Consider the following 16779-nt stretch of genomic DNA (forward strand, 5'->3'; position numbering starts at 1 on the left):
AGCAAGTACTAGGTCAGATAATATCAAGGTTCATGTGTCACTGAATGAGAACTTACTATGTCAGGACCATTCATGCTGTTACAGCCAAAATGTGACATCAGTGTTTCAGTTATGAACTCTGTTAAAGCGAAGTTTTAAGCTGTTCCATTCATTTGGGACTCATGAATAATGTCATAAATTTATCCTCTACTTATAATCGTTTTTAGTTTTTCCTAAAGTGAAAGTGATTTATTTCTTTTTACTAAAACACAAAATGAATTATTATGCTGGGGGGCAGGGAGAGAAGAGGAGTGAAAATAATGACACACTGTTAGAGTTAAGTCCAAAATGCATTTGGGCAGGGAGGGAGGGAATACTGAAAGGGACTTGGTTTTGCTCATACTGGATGACTGGGCCTGGGTCATCGACCTTCTGCCCCAGTGCAATTGCGTATTGAGACAGATGGGAAATGATGGCATTACAGAGCTCTGCTGCCCTGTGCAGCTCTTCCATTCCTTTGTATTTCCATAGAAATCATACACCAGTGGAATAAACTGGAGAAGGTCTACCATATACGCTGGTCTCAGTATAAACTAGAGTATCAGCAGCATTGTGCAGGGCCAGAGTGTTCTCCCCACACCCAGACCTGCACCATGGTCCTGTCCTCAGCACAGGGAGTACAAGGTGGCAAAAGGCTGAGATTGCTTCACTGCAGTCATTCCCAAACAGCTGGTTGGTGGTCCTTCAGTCTGTGGAGAGTTGTCCATAGGTGTTCTATAGAAGCATTAGTAACAGTAAGTAGTATAGAAACTCTTGTTTTTTCATTTGTCTGTGCTATTGGTACCTGTGAAAGTCTAAAAGGTGTCAGTAACCCTGTGTCTAAAAGTGTTTGGGCATCCCTGATATGCAGGAAATCCCGTGCTGCTTAGAAGCATGGTCAGCACACTCTGCTCTCCAACATGAAAAAATGCAGAAAAGAATGAAGTTACTGGTACTTGGAGGAAAAAGCTGTGTATTTACGAGTGTTCAACTGACAGATATAGCCATTATAGTCTCTGTAAGGAATGAGGAACAGAGTCAGTATGTATGGCAGAACAGAAATACCCAACATCTGTAACAACCTATCAGGTGGATGAGCATATGCCAAGCTGTGAAACAGAGGAAATAATACCACTGCTTTTTAAGATGGAAAAATTATTTCATGAGTTTGAAATGGAAACTTCATAGTCCAGAAAGTGCATTGCTCTAAAAAAAAGGAAAGCTCTGAATACTTCTGTGTGATGTCAGTTAACAGAAAATCTCTACCGAAATCCTAAAGCATGTGCACTTAACAAAACTTCTCATTTGCAGCAACAGCAGAGAATTCAGAAAGAAATTCTGTATGCCTGACTATACATTTCTGCAGTCAATAGAGATGGGATGAGAATCGCAGCCCATGTGTTTCTGTACATTTCTTTTAAGGCAGGTACAGGTCTTATTAACACAATTTCATCATTCTTCCATGATGAGTTGGAGAAAAAGAAATGTCATTGTAGTGTAAAACATGCTAAGCTGTAAAAAGAAATATATGAAAACATTTATAGACTTTATGTAGAATCCTAATGAAATTAGTGATTTTAATAGTTCGGGATATATTTGTTTTGATTCAGCCATTATTCATACAAATACATTTTAGTGGCTCAGATTGTTAACTTTGTCATATATGTGCATATTTAAGCACTTTTAGTAGGGATGTGAAGTTTTTCTATGTTTCCATGGAATCAGTTAACACTACACAAGTCAAGATATATGTATTTATTCTGTCTCCTCATTTATGGCGGTAGTTTTATGGGAGTAGTCCAAAGTCATGATTGATTTTTTTTCCTTTCTTTATGCTGTCTTTAATTTCTCTGGTATGTTCTTTCTGAATTGCTCTGTAAGTACTAGATGTCTCTTCTTTAGTACTTTTAAAGGGTCTTATAATGCATGCTTGGAATATATCTTGACTTTTTCTCCATAATTATGGCCACTTTACGCAGGGATATGTTTAGTTTTAAGTTCCCTGGTAAATTGTACTGTAGATGAGGACCCTTCAGAGAATAAACAGGAGGGATCGTATTGCTCTGTTTTGTGGTTTTGTCAAAATGGGGAATTTAGTGTCAGAAGCTGAGGACTGTTTTCTGCAGGGGCACAGCTGGCTCTGCAGCTTGCCCGCTCTGGTATTCCCAGCTTAAGCCTGTGCATGCCGTGTCAGAAGAGTGACAGGTGAGGGAAGGTAGCGCAGCCATCTCTTGTAAAATATATGATAACTATTCCTCTTGACACTTGATACGCTGCTTCTAGTTCCTGAGGAAAATGAGCGTCCATCCGTACGTTCCTGCGAACCTATCCCTTTCAGGAGTTATAAAATAGTCATCCATATGGCACCAAGTGTTTACGCAGAAGCCGAGGCTTAAGTCTCACAGACAGAAGTCCCCAAGACTTGCTTACTAAACAGATAGTTGGAATGTTGGCTCCTAGGTCTGGTTAAATCGAGATGAAGGAAGCTGGCGCACAAGTGCAGCGTGGAGGTGGCTCCGGGAGGAAGCTGTAGATTCAGGCCTGGGCAAGCTTCGCCGTCACTTTTGGCTCTCCCCTTCCTAAACAAACATCAACAAGATTACACAGCTTTCCCCTCGTTGCTTCAGCAGTTATTAATGTAAAGTTAAAATTTACTTGTGGCAGCGTTGCCTAGGAATTTCATAAATTCATTTGATGAACTACTTTTATCATAATGTAATTTATTTGACATTTATACAGAATGTCGAAGTGGAGGCATTTGGTATCCTGGTGCTCTTGCTGTTGCAATGAGCAGCAGTATTTTGGATTATTCTTCCTGAAAAATCATGTGGCGGTTTTTGCTTATCTTGACTCCTACACACGATTCCTTTCTTTTCTCACAGTGGAAAAATTAAGTCATATGAATAACTTGTATTACTTAAGAAGGGGACACACACCCCCTATTAGTAAGCATCTCAACTAATATCCTTTCTTTCTTTTCATGTAATGACATAAAGTAAAAGAGAGAAATTCTAGTTAACTGAAGAAAGTATAGACAGAAAATTACATTTTCATTCTAAATCTCTTCATATACATCCCTCTGAGAAAAATCTGAATTTTATCTACTAGATCTTTTTTAATTGAGGTGTATTAATTTCATGAAAATACTGAACTGAGTAGTCACTTTGCATGAGATACAGTTATCTTTTACTCCCACAGTACAACTTGCAAATATTCTCTTCTTTAAAAAATGCTTTTTAAGTATGGAAGCAGATTCTATTTAGATTACTCTTCTAGTGAAATAGACGTTGTAGCAATTTCAGCCTGTTTTTTATCTTCTTTATGCAGTAATACTGATACTGAAGGCACAAGTGAAGATTGATGTCTTAGCCTCACAGAAAATTTGTTTTTCAAAAATTCACAGTCTGCTAAATTGGCATGAGTGTGATTTATGTGTCCTTCATTAGGAGAATGATTTGAGGATAGTCCCATATGCAGTAGACATCAATGTAAAGAATCATTTCAAATTACTCCTCAGGATGTTAAATGATACTTTCATTTTTGCTTAGAAAATAAACCCATGTCTATTAAAAGTACTAGGTTCATAAAGTGTGAATTTCTGTGAAATTACTCTTTCAATTTCCCTTTGAAATTATTATCTCTGAAGCAAAGTAGATTTCAAGTTAAGTTAGCAGAGAGAGGTACAGAAATGATCAAACCCAAAGCATAATGAGATCAGTGAGGAACGTATTTTCTGTGTTGTTCAGTAATAAATTATCATGAAAATGTAGCTGATCATGTTTTCTGGCAGACTGAAATACTTCTGCTAAATGCTGTCTCCTTTCCCACAGAAGTAAATGGGTTGGCAGTAGATCTGAAAGCAAAATCATGGCCTATTCCAGTTTTCACTCCCAAGCAAAATGGTATGATTACTGGAGTAGCAATAAGAGGCCAAATATGGGGTATGAATCTTTCCACTTGCCATCTCAATTTACTTCAGTAAGGGTGTGAATGAGACCAGGTCGTGTTTGGAAATATTGAAAATGGAGGTATTTTTGATAAGTGGTTGTCTAATTTCCCTCACTAAATGGTAATGCAACAAGAAATTAGTCACCCATCTGTGATTTTCCTGTGCCTTTTTTTCCATTCTAGCAAAATTTGTTAGAGTGAGGTGTGTCTGTAGGCATTGTGGGTTTCCATGTGGGTGGTGATGGGCAGTCTTGTGGACAAGAAGAGGAAACCATCACAGTCATATTTTAAGGTCTCTTTCCTGTCTGGGCTTTGAGGTAGGGCAGCAGGAGTCACAGCAAGTGAACTGGCTTGAAGAGATCTGGGAAACCAACATTGCAGTCATCTTGATAGCAGAGAAGGTATTTATATTTCAGCCCCTTTGCTTGCTCGGGGTAATAGCCTGTTCTTACATGAGGGGAAGCCACTCCTTGGTATGGTATAAACAGGCCAAAGAGGAAAATATCCTCAGAATAGGATAGAAGGATCAACAGTTACACACATGACCTGCACAGTAGAACTTGTCTGGTAACACGTCCAGATAAGTAGGTGAATTTAAGACCTAACTGAACTGCATCTTGATGCATCCTGTCCAGGGTGCTGGGACATTCTTGCATGAGTGCAGCCACAGTAGTACCATCCATCCCACAGCAGTATTTGGGTGGGTGGAGAATGCTCTTCAAGCCAGTCAGGCTGCAGCTTTTTTATCATACATTGTGTTAATGTCAGGAATCTGGAAATCTGCGGTCACTTTTTACCTGACTCTTGATTTGTGTGATTCTATGCTGCTCTACTTGTGGGTTTTACAAAGGGATCATTATATATGTAATTAATCAATGTGACAGTTTCTTTATCCTAGTGAGAACTGTGTGTTGAAGAACTAGGTCAAACCCCTGCAGTGGGAATTGCCCATGAATTCGCTTGTAGGAAGGTTGATTTTCTTTCAGTAGAACTATACTTTTCTGTTTATATATTGCTTCCAAATTGCTTAGCCAAATCATGTCTATTATAGCTGGGTCTTTTTAAAGTAGCAAGTTTTATCATTATAAAAGTTCACATATTCAAATCCTTTTAAAATAACCTATTCTAGCATTACCACAAGGTGTTTCTGCATACCTAATTGAGGCTTTTTCTCTGTCTTTGCTTGACTTGTCTTGCTAAACTACATGCGCTCTCTGTCTAGTAGCATTTATTCCATAAAAATTGAGGTCATGTGTTTGCTGGAATTCATAGTGAAAAATGAAAAAAATGGGTGAGAGGGGTTTGTGTATAGAACACAGAATGCAGTCTACAAAGGTCTATAATGAAATAATTTTTTTGCCTTAATTAGACCTGCCTTATTATTGTTAGCATTTGTAATATATTCCTAATTTGTGTTGAGGAGGAAAGGCTGCCATGCTCAGAACCTGTTTCAGCAACACTACCTATGAGAACATAAGGCAGCTGTCTAGCCTTCTGCTTCAAAAATTATCAGCTATGTTTTGAAGCAACTTTCAGAACACCAAAGATATACTTAACTTGTCTAACATTTTACTCTTTTGGCACTGAACATAAGCTTCCAGAGGAAGTAATATGAATAACAACTTTAAGTAACTTCACTCTTCCACTTCAGCTGCAATAATTTTTGTTTGCTTGTTTTGTTTTAATTCACCAAGAGGTCACAATAAAAGCTTTGCTTTTGTTAAGAGGATGTTCTCAGGCGGTTACTCTGAGCCATTAAATTTATGAACCAAGTCTCCACCATTTCTCTTTGGAAGCTTGTCGTGATGTATCAGGCATTTAAAAGTGTTTCTGTACCTGCAGGGCCGTTCTGTAATAAGTGTCTTCTAATAGCTACATGCCAGCTAATACACTTTAAATTGATAGCTTATGAAACTTAAAACAGCTTAACTGACTGAACTGTTAACTGATTTTTCTATCACTTCCAAACACATTTTTTTCTACCATCTCATGTTTAGTAATTCTTATTAGCTTTTATCTCCTGACACAAAAAATATTAACTGTTAAGTATTAAAATGTTAATTCCTACACTTATTTTCAATGACATGCAAGTTCTTCTAAAAGCTCACTTACTCCACCATAGCATTTTTTAAACCTGTCATTTTTCCTGTATTCCTTTGACTAAAGCTTAGTCTAAGTTTTGATGATATTTTCTTCAAATATCTGTCAAGATGTGCTCCATAGCGTGCTTGCTTTTTCTTTATCTAGCTTCACAACCAGCATATTTTTCCTTGCCAACACTTCTCTTTACATTTACCTCTTATAAAGGAGCTCACAAGTCTCCACTCTTAACTTCATTTTCAAGATTTTGTATGACCTTCTTGTGCCTGCCTGTGCATCTTGTTTCATCTCTTTTTATAGCCATCTTCACTTACTGTAATAAATTTTCTAAGTTTCAGATGCACCTGAGCCCATCTCCAGCTTACTGACTTCTTTTTTCCCCCAAGCTACATGGTAATGTTTGCGACATTTCCACTTCATGTTCCTCAAGCTCCTTCAGGCACGTAACTCCAGGGGACTTGCCTGGGCCATGACAGGTACAAGCCCTAAAGACTGCATATGTTATTTTAGTTCAGATCTTCATGAAGTAAGTAGAAGGGTACCACCTTCCAACTTCAGAGGTGGCCTGAAAGAGTCAGGAAAATCCTGTGCATGTGAGGCCACCTGTAAGGATGCATCATATTTTCCTGCCAGTCTGATGTCACAGGAGTAGGCTGTTCTTTTATCTCACTTTGTCTTGTGCTATTCGTATACCTCCTTTTGCTCATTGCCAGTGCAAGACTATCGAGGTGACACATAGTGAATAATTTTAAGTGCTATGGATGTTGTTTACCTGGGGAGAGATGGTACATGTAAAATAGTTTGCCTTCTGACATAAATGTTTTCAACACAATAGCATATCCCATGAGGCCGCATGTATATATTCAGCCTCTATTCTGCCCCTTTCTGTTTGTGGTGGTGTGCTCCTTTGGTGGCGTTTGTCCTGTCTGTGACTGCTGTCTGTGACTGGACTGAGTCAAGAATCTGATCTTTGATGTCAAAAGGGAGATCTCCAGAAGTTAAATACAAATAAGACCCAGGTAGCTACTTTGATCTTCCTTCCTACAAATACATACTTATTTTCTGTGCTAAAATGTTAACATTCATTGCCAAGTTTTATAGTTCAACAGGGGATGTTTTATTCATCCCTTTCAACAGATTTCACTGTAGAGATGTTTTCTTTTTCCTTCCTCCTTCAGGTTTCTTCCTCAGTTGTTTTTCCAGGATCTCATTCAGTGAACGCTGAACAGGGACAGCATTGCCAAGTCATTACCATTGCCAAGTTATTACAGTTTTACAGCCATGTTAGTTAACATGGCCCATGTTGTGCTATCACTTTTTAAACCAAAAATCCCACTGAAGTTAATGTGAACTTCTACCTCAGTTTCAATGTCAGGATGTGGTTCCTTGGACAGGGTAGTCCTCCCTGAATAGTTACCAATTGTAAACTGTTCTCCTCCCTTTCCTTGAAGATAAACCCGCTTATCTTGTTCCTATTTTTTGACAATAATATTGTAGAGAGAAGAAAAAGAATAAAAGTAGGTCTTGGACAAAAATGTTGGCTATTAATTATCATTATTGTGCAGTTACATTCTTGTGTGATTCTTGTCCCCTTGGAGCCTTATTGTACAGATCTGTGAGGCTAAGTATTTCCTCCTCCATAAAACAGAAGTTACATGAGTTTTCATCTCATTCCCCTGCATAAAGTTGTCACTAGAAATGAAATATTAGCAAAACAAAACTCCACCTCTTCCTGAATTTCCAGAATTTCTCTACAAAGGTAGAATGTGGCTAACGGTTGGACAGACAGAATTCTCTGCAAGTTCTAAACTACTTTGAGGAAAAAGTTGCGTTCACATACTGCTTTATGGGTTTGTGTGTGTATAAGATATGTAACTGCATTGTAATTAATTTACCGTGATTTATTTTGTTGTACACAACATTGTGATGAATATTCTAGTACCATAAACTTTGGGTGAAAGATGGAAGTGATGCACAACAGTTTTGTAAAAGATCCTAAACCTTGTTTACATTATAAGATGAAGAGAAAGGAGAAATATTCTATAGTGAAATACTGAGGTACTCTTTTAGCTTCAGTGTTTTAAAGTAGGGAAATTATAGGAATAAAAGAACTCTTGAACTGAGTGCTTTTAGTTGAAAATAAAGTCAGACTTCATTCGAATCATCTTCAAACATTACTTGAAGATGTACAAGCTAGCAGCTTTGGCATGTCCACTTAATTTCTCAAGTTTATCTTGGGAATTAGAGATCATAAATGAACTTCATTAATTAATTTCTGGAAATCTGGACATTTTTTGAAAACATGATTCTCAGGGGTCCTCAGTTTCCTCTTATTGGGGCAATAAATACATGTAATTGATTCTAAATAAGGAGTTCAGAATTTGATCAAAGATATAGCTCAAGCTGAAGCAACACCTGAGTCCAAGTAATTTAAAAGGTTAAGAATTTAATATTTTAATATTTCAAACTCTTAAATAAACTAAATATAAGTTCTTTAGGTTTGTGATACCCTGTAAGAATATGAAGTATTACATTCAAGACTTTTTTTAATTTACAAGGTAGAACTCTTCAGTGCTCTTTGCTGATTACTTTGAAACTGATTTCATATTTCTTGTTGCTGTAATGGAAATCGGATAGCTTCCTCAAAGTAATTTTTTTTTTAAATTTGTGTTCCAAGGTGACTCATAAAGTAAAGGAGGGGGGTACTGTTTTAAGTACAGAGCTGTTATTTGAAGGCTTTATGATTATAGCATACATTAATCAGATATAAAGTCCCCAAAGAGTCTGAAACGGTCTGTGATTCTGTATGTGACTGCAAAGGCAGATCCTTGCGCTGAGTACAGAATGAAGGCTCACAAGTTGAGAGTATTTTCAAAACACCCAAAGCTCCTGTGCCTGGTCAGGGGACAGGGCAAGAGAGAGGTGAGAGAAGGGGCCTTGAAGGGTTTTGAAAAGCTGAGCCAGACACGCAGAGGAAGCTGCACAGGGCTGGTTCTTACAATACAGCGAGCATAAGGCCTTCTGCTATATTTAGTCCCCTTTCCCTTCCCTTCCTTCCCTTCCCCTCCCCCTTCAGTGCCTGTATTTGTATTGCAGTTGTAGAGTAAGTTGTCATTCATTTAATATAACTTTTATTTATTTTTTCTTATGGCATCCTCACTTAACAAGATAAATTACTTCTCATAAACACCATAGTTAAATATAACTATGCTTAAGTAGTGCTGACTTACCTCTTTTCCAAATGATTCAGCCTTTGTATGGAGGAATGGGATTAATATTTATTGTTTGCATTTTTTCTCTCACCTGAATATAACATTATCCTGAAAGAAATTATTGTGAATAACCTATTTTTATTATTAGAAATGAATGCTTTTTCTTGACATCTGGCTCTTTGGCTTAGTCTTACTTCTATAGAATAATGGAGGATGAAAATAACACTGAATGTTACATTTGTTTAATGTTTGTATTTTCAGGGTTTGCCAGGGCTGGAGGGTCCCCAAGGTCCACCTGGCAAAGAAGGTCAAAGGGTGAGTAAACTTACTGAACAACTGGTGAATGTGCTAACTGACCTTGATGTGTGACTTCTTTCTAAGCACCAATAAAAACCAAAAAGTTAGCAGCTGAGCATGAAGCATGCTGACAACAAACTGAGCTTTGACATTTGAGGTTTCTCTTCACTTGAAGGAGATTTAACAATTTCAACCATCTAAAGTGTTTTGATGACTGGCAGCACAGATGTAGATATTGTCATTTGTGCAACATGTTTCTGCTGTAATTTTAAGTGAAAGAATATTAAAATTGCTCAGAAGTTTCCATTTTGCTGTGGGGATAGACCATACCTTACTGTGTCTAAAACATACAAAAATATTAATTTAGAATCATTGTCTAAAATATTAACAGAAACCAGTACCAGTGACCCAAGTTTTGTTGTAGTTACTGTTACGCAAGTGTCAGAACCTAACATATATATATATATATATATATATATATATATATATATATACAAAGAAAGGAGATACATTAAGGCAGGGGTGGTGGGGTGGTGGTGGAGATTATGCTCAAGACATGAAATAAATCTTTGGTTATTCAGAGTTTTAATATAATGAAGTAACTGACTGACTGTTTCCTGTTGCATTTTTGTTTTCCCTGACATTGACGTTTGGTAGTTCAGTAACAGATAACGGATATTTACGATTGTGTTATTGCAATAAATAATCCAGTTTTAAGAGTTTATAATTTGGTCTGCTCCTAGAAGTTTGGGAAGGTATTCAGACGCAAACATTTCAATATTTTTATGAATTAAATTGTGCCCGGTTTGTGGTTTGAAGTTGGGTCTCTCAATAATTCTTGGTTTGTTTAGGCATCTTGATAATATCTCAGTTAAATTATCTCAAGTGGAAGGATTTGGGATTACTCATCACTGATCTCAGTCAACTACAGTGAATTATTAAAGGCCAGCTTCGTAATTCCAGTAATAATTATGATAATAACAGAAGACAAGTTCTTGAACAAAATGACTGATGGCATGTAAGCCCCAAAGCTATGTTTTATATTGGTTTTTAAGTTACAAAAATAGTATTAAATTTCACTTCAGCTGGACATGAAAATTTGAAAGCTGAGGTTATTTAAGTTTCATGTTAAGGACTGAGAACCCATTCAGAAAAAGTCAGTGTAGTAGGAGAGAATCAAAAGTTATGTGTTAAATATGCTATTAAAGCATATTTAATAGCATATTAACATGATATTAAGGATTTTATAATTACTAGGACTCTTAATCTTGGGCAATTAAATATCCAAGATACTGAAAAGCTATGGATATGCAGTTTTAGCGTATTTTAGAGTGTTTTTCTGTGGAGTATTGAATCTGCAGAAACAGTTTATTAGTTCTTTAGGAACAGTTATAAATATGGCTGTGTTTTAGAAACATCATTCTTTGAACTTCTTAATTTTTTGAGGCAAAGGTTCAGAGTTAACACACTGTGGATAAATGATTTTTTTTTTTCCATTTTGCAGTGGGAATTAGGGGGTTGATACATTCATCATGGATATTACCTATTTGCACATAAAATTGAACTGCTGTCTCACTCCAACATCTATAAAAACAGGAGTGCTGATTGTTTTATAATCTCAGCCATGCACACAGTTGCCTTGAGCCAAACAATGGGAACAGCAGACTATAGAGCTTCAGCATCTGTCTTTAGCTTTTTACCAGTAAGATGCTCACAATACTCTTTCTGCTTGCAACCCCCGCCCGAGCATTAATAACATAGTTTGCAATCTTAATTCAAATCCCATGTGCATTTGCATTTTCAATACATTTCATTACACAATAACATACTGTTTGTAACAAGATTTCTGCTCTGTTTAATGGCAGTCAGGACAGTGCACATCTAATGGCTATTAAATATTCCTTTTTATTTAATTATAGATGTCATGTTCCTCTGTTCTACTTCCAACAGATCCTCCAAATCTTTTAAGTTTTATGAAGTTACTGATTTTCTCATCGACTGTCTTTTGAAGATTAAAGCATAATATTGACTCTGTGACTAACTGATATTTTTTCTTCGGCATTGTTCAGACCTAAAAGTGATATTGTGTCTGTTTTGCAGACTGGAATTTTTACATACTAGGAAAAAAAAATAAAAATCCAAAGTATCCATTCAGTATGGTTGACACACTTTGAGAACCTGAATTTTTTAAAAATTTTCCATTTGCATTGTTCTTGTTATATTCAAAGTTTTAATTCCCACTTAACCTTAGCAGCATTTTGAAGTGTTCAACTCCTTTGAAAATTCGACTTAGATTATTAGTTGAGAGGAGAATCATTAAGTGTGTAAATTAGAGACCTCTCAACACACATTAAAGCAAGATATAAGGAGCTGAGGAAAATTAACAGTGTTAATGGTGATATTGTCAAAAACTCAAAGAAACCTGTAGAAGGCTCATGTAGAAGAGCTAGTGACTTAGGTAAATGACAGTACAAAATGAGATAGAAAGGGAAGAAAAAAAGCCATGCCAGTGGATTTCTTACCTCTTTGAACTGGGCAGAGCCATGCATTTTCATTTTCTGAGTGTTTTAAGTGGGATTTTACCAAGATCAGAGTTTAATATTAGAACTACTAAGAAACACCAAAGGTTAGAACTAATATTAGAACTACTAAGAAACACCCTGTCCCAGAGTAGCACCTATCTCCCTGTGTTCACTATAGAGGGAACTAGGACAAATATACCCCTATTAAGAGGAATACGTCTGGGTAGTAGTATTTCCTTCACCTTACAGGGATAATCTGCATCAAAAACCATATAGTAAAAATACATATAGGAACTATTATGGTAATAGAATAAAGATTAACAGAATTGTTCAAAGTTATGCCAGTCTTAAAATACTTACTGACATACATGTGGAACTGGCTTACAAGCACAAATTTACAACATCACTGAATTAAATGATGACTGCAGGTAATTTATTTCATGAGCAAAGGGAAATCAATACATTATTTCAAATAAAGTGGTAACAGCTTTTGTCCAATGGATATACTGTAGATAGAGTTATGTGGTATCATTTGAGTCAACACACAATTATTAAAATAATAAATATGTCACTTTCTGTGGCTTGGTGATCAATGAATTACTACTATATAATCATGCTGGGGTATGATCTTGCTCCTACGTCAAAGAGCGAGTTAGGTTCTTACATGTTTAAATGATGGTACGCAAATGTGTCAACCATGGAACTTGTTGACAGAAGTGTGTGAAGTGTCTTGTGTCTGAGTTGGTCTCCCTGGATACTTTCCAGATATCCCAAAGGATGTAAGAGTTTGCAGAAAACAGTGTACACTAATGTGACATGTTTACAGAAATGTGCTGTAGGGAGTTTTCATTCAGAATGAGAGGGGAAACCCTGAAAGCTCTTTTGACTAGATCTGTGCAGCATTAAAGGATCCCTTGTCAGGATGCATGCTCTGTTTTTTGGCTTTGCTTAAGAAAGGTTCCAAACTCACTAAAAATTTGAAGCAGTGCAGTCCTGGAGAACTAGTGTGAAAGAAACTACTTAATATTTATTGTAGCTCTACCAAAAAAAAAAAAAAAAAAAAAAAAAAAAGGGTGTTACATAGAAGAGGAAAGTAATGGTTATGTCAGAAGAAATCGTATCTACATGATAATCTGGCCATATCCAGAGGCCACACAGTGAACTTATTTCTAATTCTTCGACGAACATATACAATACTCATTTAAAGGTCATCTTTGTTGTGTCATTCCTTGAGTGAACTTAGTTAAATCTTGTGTGAGCGTGTACTTCCCTTGTTTCTCCTTTTGCTATGGTACCCACTTCCACTCACATGTGTTAGCCAGCACTGTGTTTTCCTGTGGGTGCAAGGAGTCCTCAAACATTTGTTGTTCTTACAAAAGGCCATTGTTTCTCCTTGCTCTACCACAGTGATTTTGTATAATTTTTAGTTTTGTTATCTTTAGTGAAGTGGTTTATGTTAGACATGAGACCTTGCTAAGTAAGAGCCTTTGTTTTTAGTTCTGGTCACTGGGAGAAGTGGGCCAGTGGAAACAGCTACTCGATCCCTTTTCCTCATTCATGTATGAGAAACATTAGACCATTCTGTGGGCACTACATTCATATGTAATTTTTCAGTGTCCCTCTTCTTGGCTTCAGGCATTCAGAGCAGCATGTTGCTGTTGCAGCAACTTGATACTGTTACACCAGTGCTCAGAATGACATCAGGAGCTTCACGGGGTAATTAGATGTGACTCAGAAAAGTCCCTGTTCCAATATTACTGACCAACAAAAAATAGAAAGATTGGGTGCTAACCTAGCATTGCATGGAATTTAAACCACAGTGGACAACTACGCCATCTTTCTGGCTCCATGTGTTATGCAGGACTTCATTATTTTTCTTAATATTCCTGCACTTTAGTTAAGTGTATCTTTCACAGAAGTACAGTTCCCACCTGACAGTTCCCACATGAACAACAGAGACTTCACAAGTCTCCTTGATTTCTTTGTTCCAGTGTTTCTTGTCAATTCCAGGTTTCAAAATGTGTTTTTTATTTTACACTTCAGCATATAGCTTAAGCCTCCAACAACTGTTTTTTTAATGTCTGCTTTACATTAAAGAAATATTTAAAGCTTTTCCTCTGTAATCAAATCACCATTCCATCTATTTTTGAAAAAAATCAACTAAGGTCCTTCAGATCCTCAGGTAAAGAGTTTTCTGAAGTCTTCAAATAATTTTCTCATGTTGCTGTACTTTCTTAAAAATTTCTACTACTTCTAATTACAGACTGCATGGAGTTTCCAGACTCTGCTTTTACTGTGTTAAATGCAGTGAAGTGAAATTTATATTTCCAAAATATAAATGCAAAGGTTTTGGAAATTAATGCTTAATTTCAGTTGGATATCTTTGTAGCAGGGATTTTCCCTGAACTTGATGCATTCTTAATCAATACGACCTTTTCTGAAAAATGTTCTAATTTTATAATATAATATTTAGTGAATTCAGAAAATTCTCTTAATGCAGAGCATCAAAGCAACTTTGTTAGACAGCTATACTGTGAAATCTAGAAATGGTCATTTTTCATTCTTATCTGGACTGTAGAAGAGCCAGGCTGAGCACACAGCTGACATACAGAGCAGTTTGTGCAGCAGTTTCTGCTTCTTTGAGATCATCTTGATACCTTCTTGAGCTTCTGGGCACTTTTTCTGGGATTTGGGCACTTCTGGGAAACCTATGAGGAAACTGAAGGGTGCCTGCTGCTGCCAGGTAAGACTAAGGTAAGGGTAGCTCTGGCAGCTTCTGATGAACTCCATCAGCTTTCCTTGATCAACAGGTGCCTGCAGCCTTTGTTGTAGCTGACCCGTGATTGAGGAGGGTCGAGCATGCTTTTAGCCCGTGCCAGGAAGAGGACTATATAACAGCCAGGTGATGCAGCAGTTCATGCAGCAATAACAGAAGCAGCCAGTAGATGTGCAGCAGTTTGCACAGCAGTTCATGCAGAAGGGCACAAAGAAGATGCCAGCAAACTTTCTCTGTCAAGCATACACATTCTTAAAGATGATGGTCACAAGGCACAGGAGCCACATGCTACTGTAGTAACTGTTTGCTACTGGACTCTTGCACCCAGGCAGCTTCAGAACAGCTCTTTAAGTCCATGCGGTCTGATGGGTTGCATCCACAAGTGCAGAGGGAGATGACTGATGTCACTCTTGGTTATCATTGAATGGTCATGGTGACTGAGAGAGGTTGCTGAAGACTGTAAGAGAGCAAATATCAACTTCTGTCTTCAGGAAGCAAGATCTGGGGAACTACAGATCAAACATCCCTGGCAGTGGGATAGATGAAATCCTCCTGGGAACCATTTCCAGACGCATGAAGGACAAGAAGGTGGTTGAGATAGTCTGCATAGATTTACGAAGGGCAATTTATGCTTGACCAACTACATTGTCTTCTACAATGAGGTGACTAGCTTGGTGGATGAGAGGTGAGCAGTGAGTGTTGTGGACCTCAACTTTAGCAAGCCTTTGGCACTGTCTCCCATAACTTCATCTCATCAACTTCACACACAAGCTGTCAAAGTACAGGTTAGATAAGTGTACAGTGAGATGGGTTGAAAACTAGCTGAACAACTGGGCCTAGAAGGTTGTGATCAGCGGCACAAAGTCCAGTTGCAGACGAGTCACTTGGGGTGTACCCCAGGGCTCAGTGCTGGAGCCAGTGCTGTCCAGTATCTTCACTAACAACCTGGACAATGGGGCAGAACATAGCACGGAACTGGGGCAAGAGGAATCTCATTAAGTACAACAAGGGGAAATGCAAAATCCTGCCTCTAGGTAGGAATAATACCAGGTATCCGTATACATTGGAAGCAAACTGTGTGGGAAGAAGCTATGTGGAGAAGGTGCTGGACAGCAGGGAGACCATGAGCCAGCAACGCAACCTCATGGCAAAAAAAGGCCAACAATATCTGGGCTGCATTTGGAAGAGCATTGTCAGCAGGCCAGGGGAGATATCTTTCCTCTTTGTTCAGCGCTGATGAGGCCACGTCAAGGAAGACATGGACTTACTGAAGTGGATCTAGGACAGGGCCACCAAGCAAATTAAAGGAACTGGAGCATCAGGCATAAAATGAGTCTGAGAGATCTAGGACTCTTCAGCCTGGAGAAGCAAAAGCTCGAGGGGGATCTTATCAGTGTGTATAAATATCTGTTATGAGGGAATGAAGAAGAGGAAGACAGATTCTCCTCAGCAGTAGCCAGTGACAGAACAAGAGGCAAGGGGCATGAATTAAAAAACAGGACATTTCATCTGAACACAAGAAAACACTTTTTTATTGTGAAGGTGGTCAAATACTGATACAGGTTGCCCAGAGAGGTTGTGGAGTCTCCATCTGTGGAGATATTACAAAGTTGGGTAGACACAGTCCTGGACAATTGATTCTGCTTGAGGAGGGAGATTGTACTAGATGGTCTCCAGAGGTCCCTTCCAACCCAGATGATTCTGTGATTTTTATTTTAGCTGTAGCTTTTTCTCAGTATAGCTGCCAACAACTGAATTAATAGGAATTTTTTTTAATGTTTCATATGCATTTAAACAGACTGATTCTCCACCATGGTGGTTTCCCTGGTTCCGGTGATGAATCGATTTCAAACATTTAAAAACCTTTCTACACTACCACAGCCATATTCTTGACTCGTATTCCTGG

General features: G+C 37.8%; 1 protein-coding gene across 9 annotated transcripts in view; it reads left to right on the forward strand.

Moving 5' to 3' along the window:
- The window catches only part of COL19A1 (collagen type XIX alpha 1 chain), a 211153-nt gene that overhangs the window by 114854 nt on the left and 79520 nt on the right, over positions 1-16779 (forward strand). For all 9 annotated transcript variants that reach the window (XM_074895826.1, XM_074895832.1, XM_074895830.1 and 6 more), the window contains one exon: positions 9540-9593. In XM_074895826.1, coding sequence (XP_074751927.1) covers positions 9540-9593 — 54 coding nt within the window. The remainder of the gene's footprint in view (positions 1-9539; positions 9594-16779) is intronic.

Source organism: Athene noctua, chromosome 1 (genome assembly GCF_965140245.1).
Source record: "Athene noctua chromosome 1, bAthNoc1.hap1.1, whole genome shotgun sequence".
In the NCBI taxonomy this organism is placed as follows: domain Eukaryota; kingdom Metazoa; phylum Chordata; class Aves; order Strigiformes; family Strigidae; genus Athene; species Athene noctua.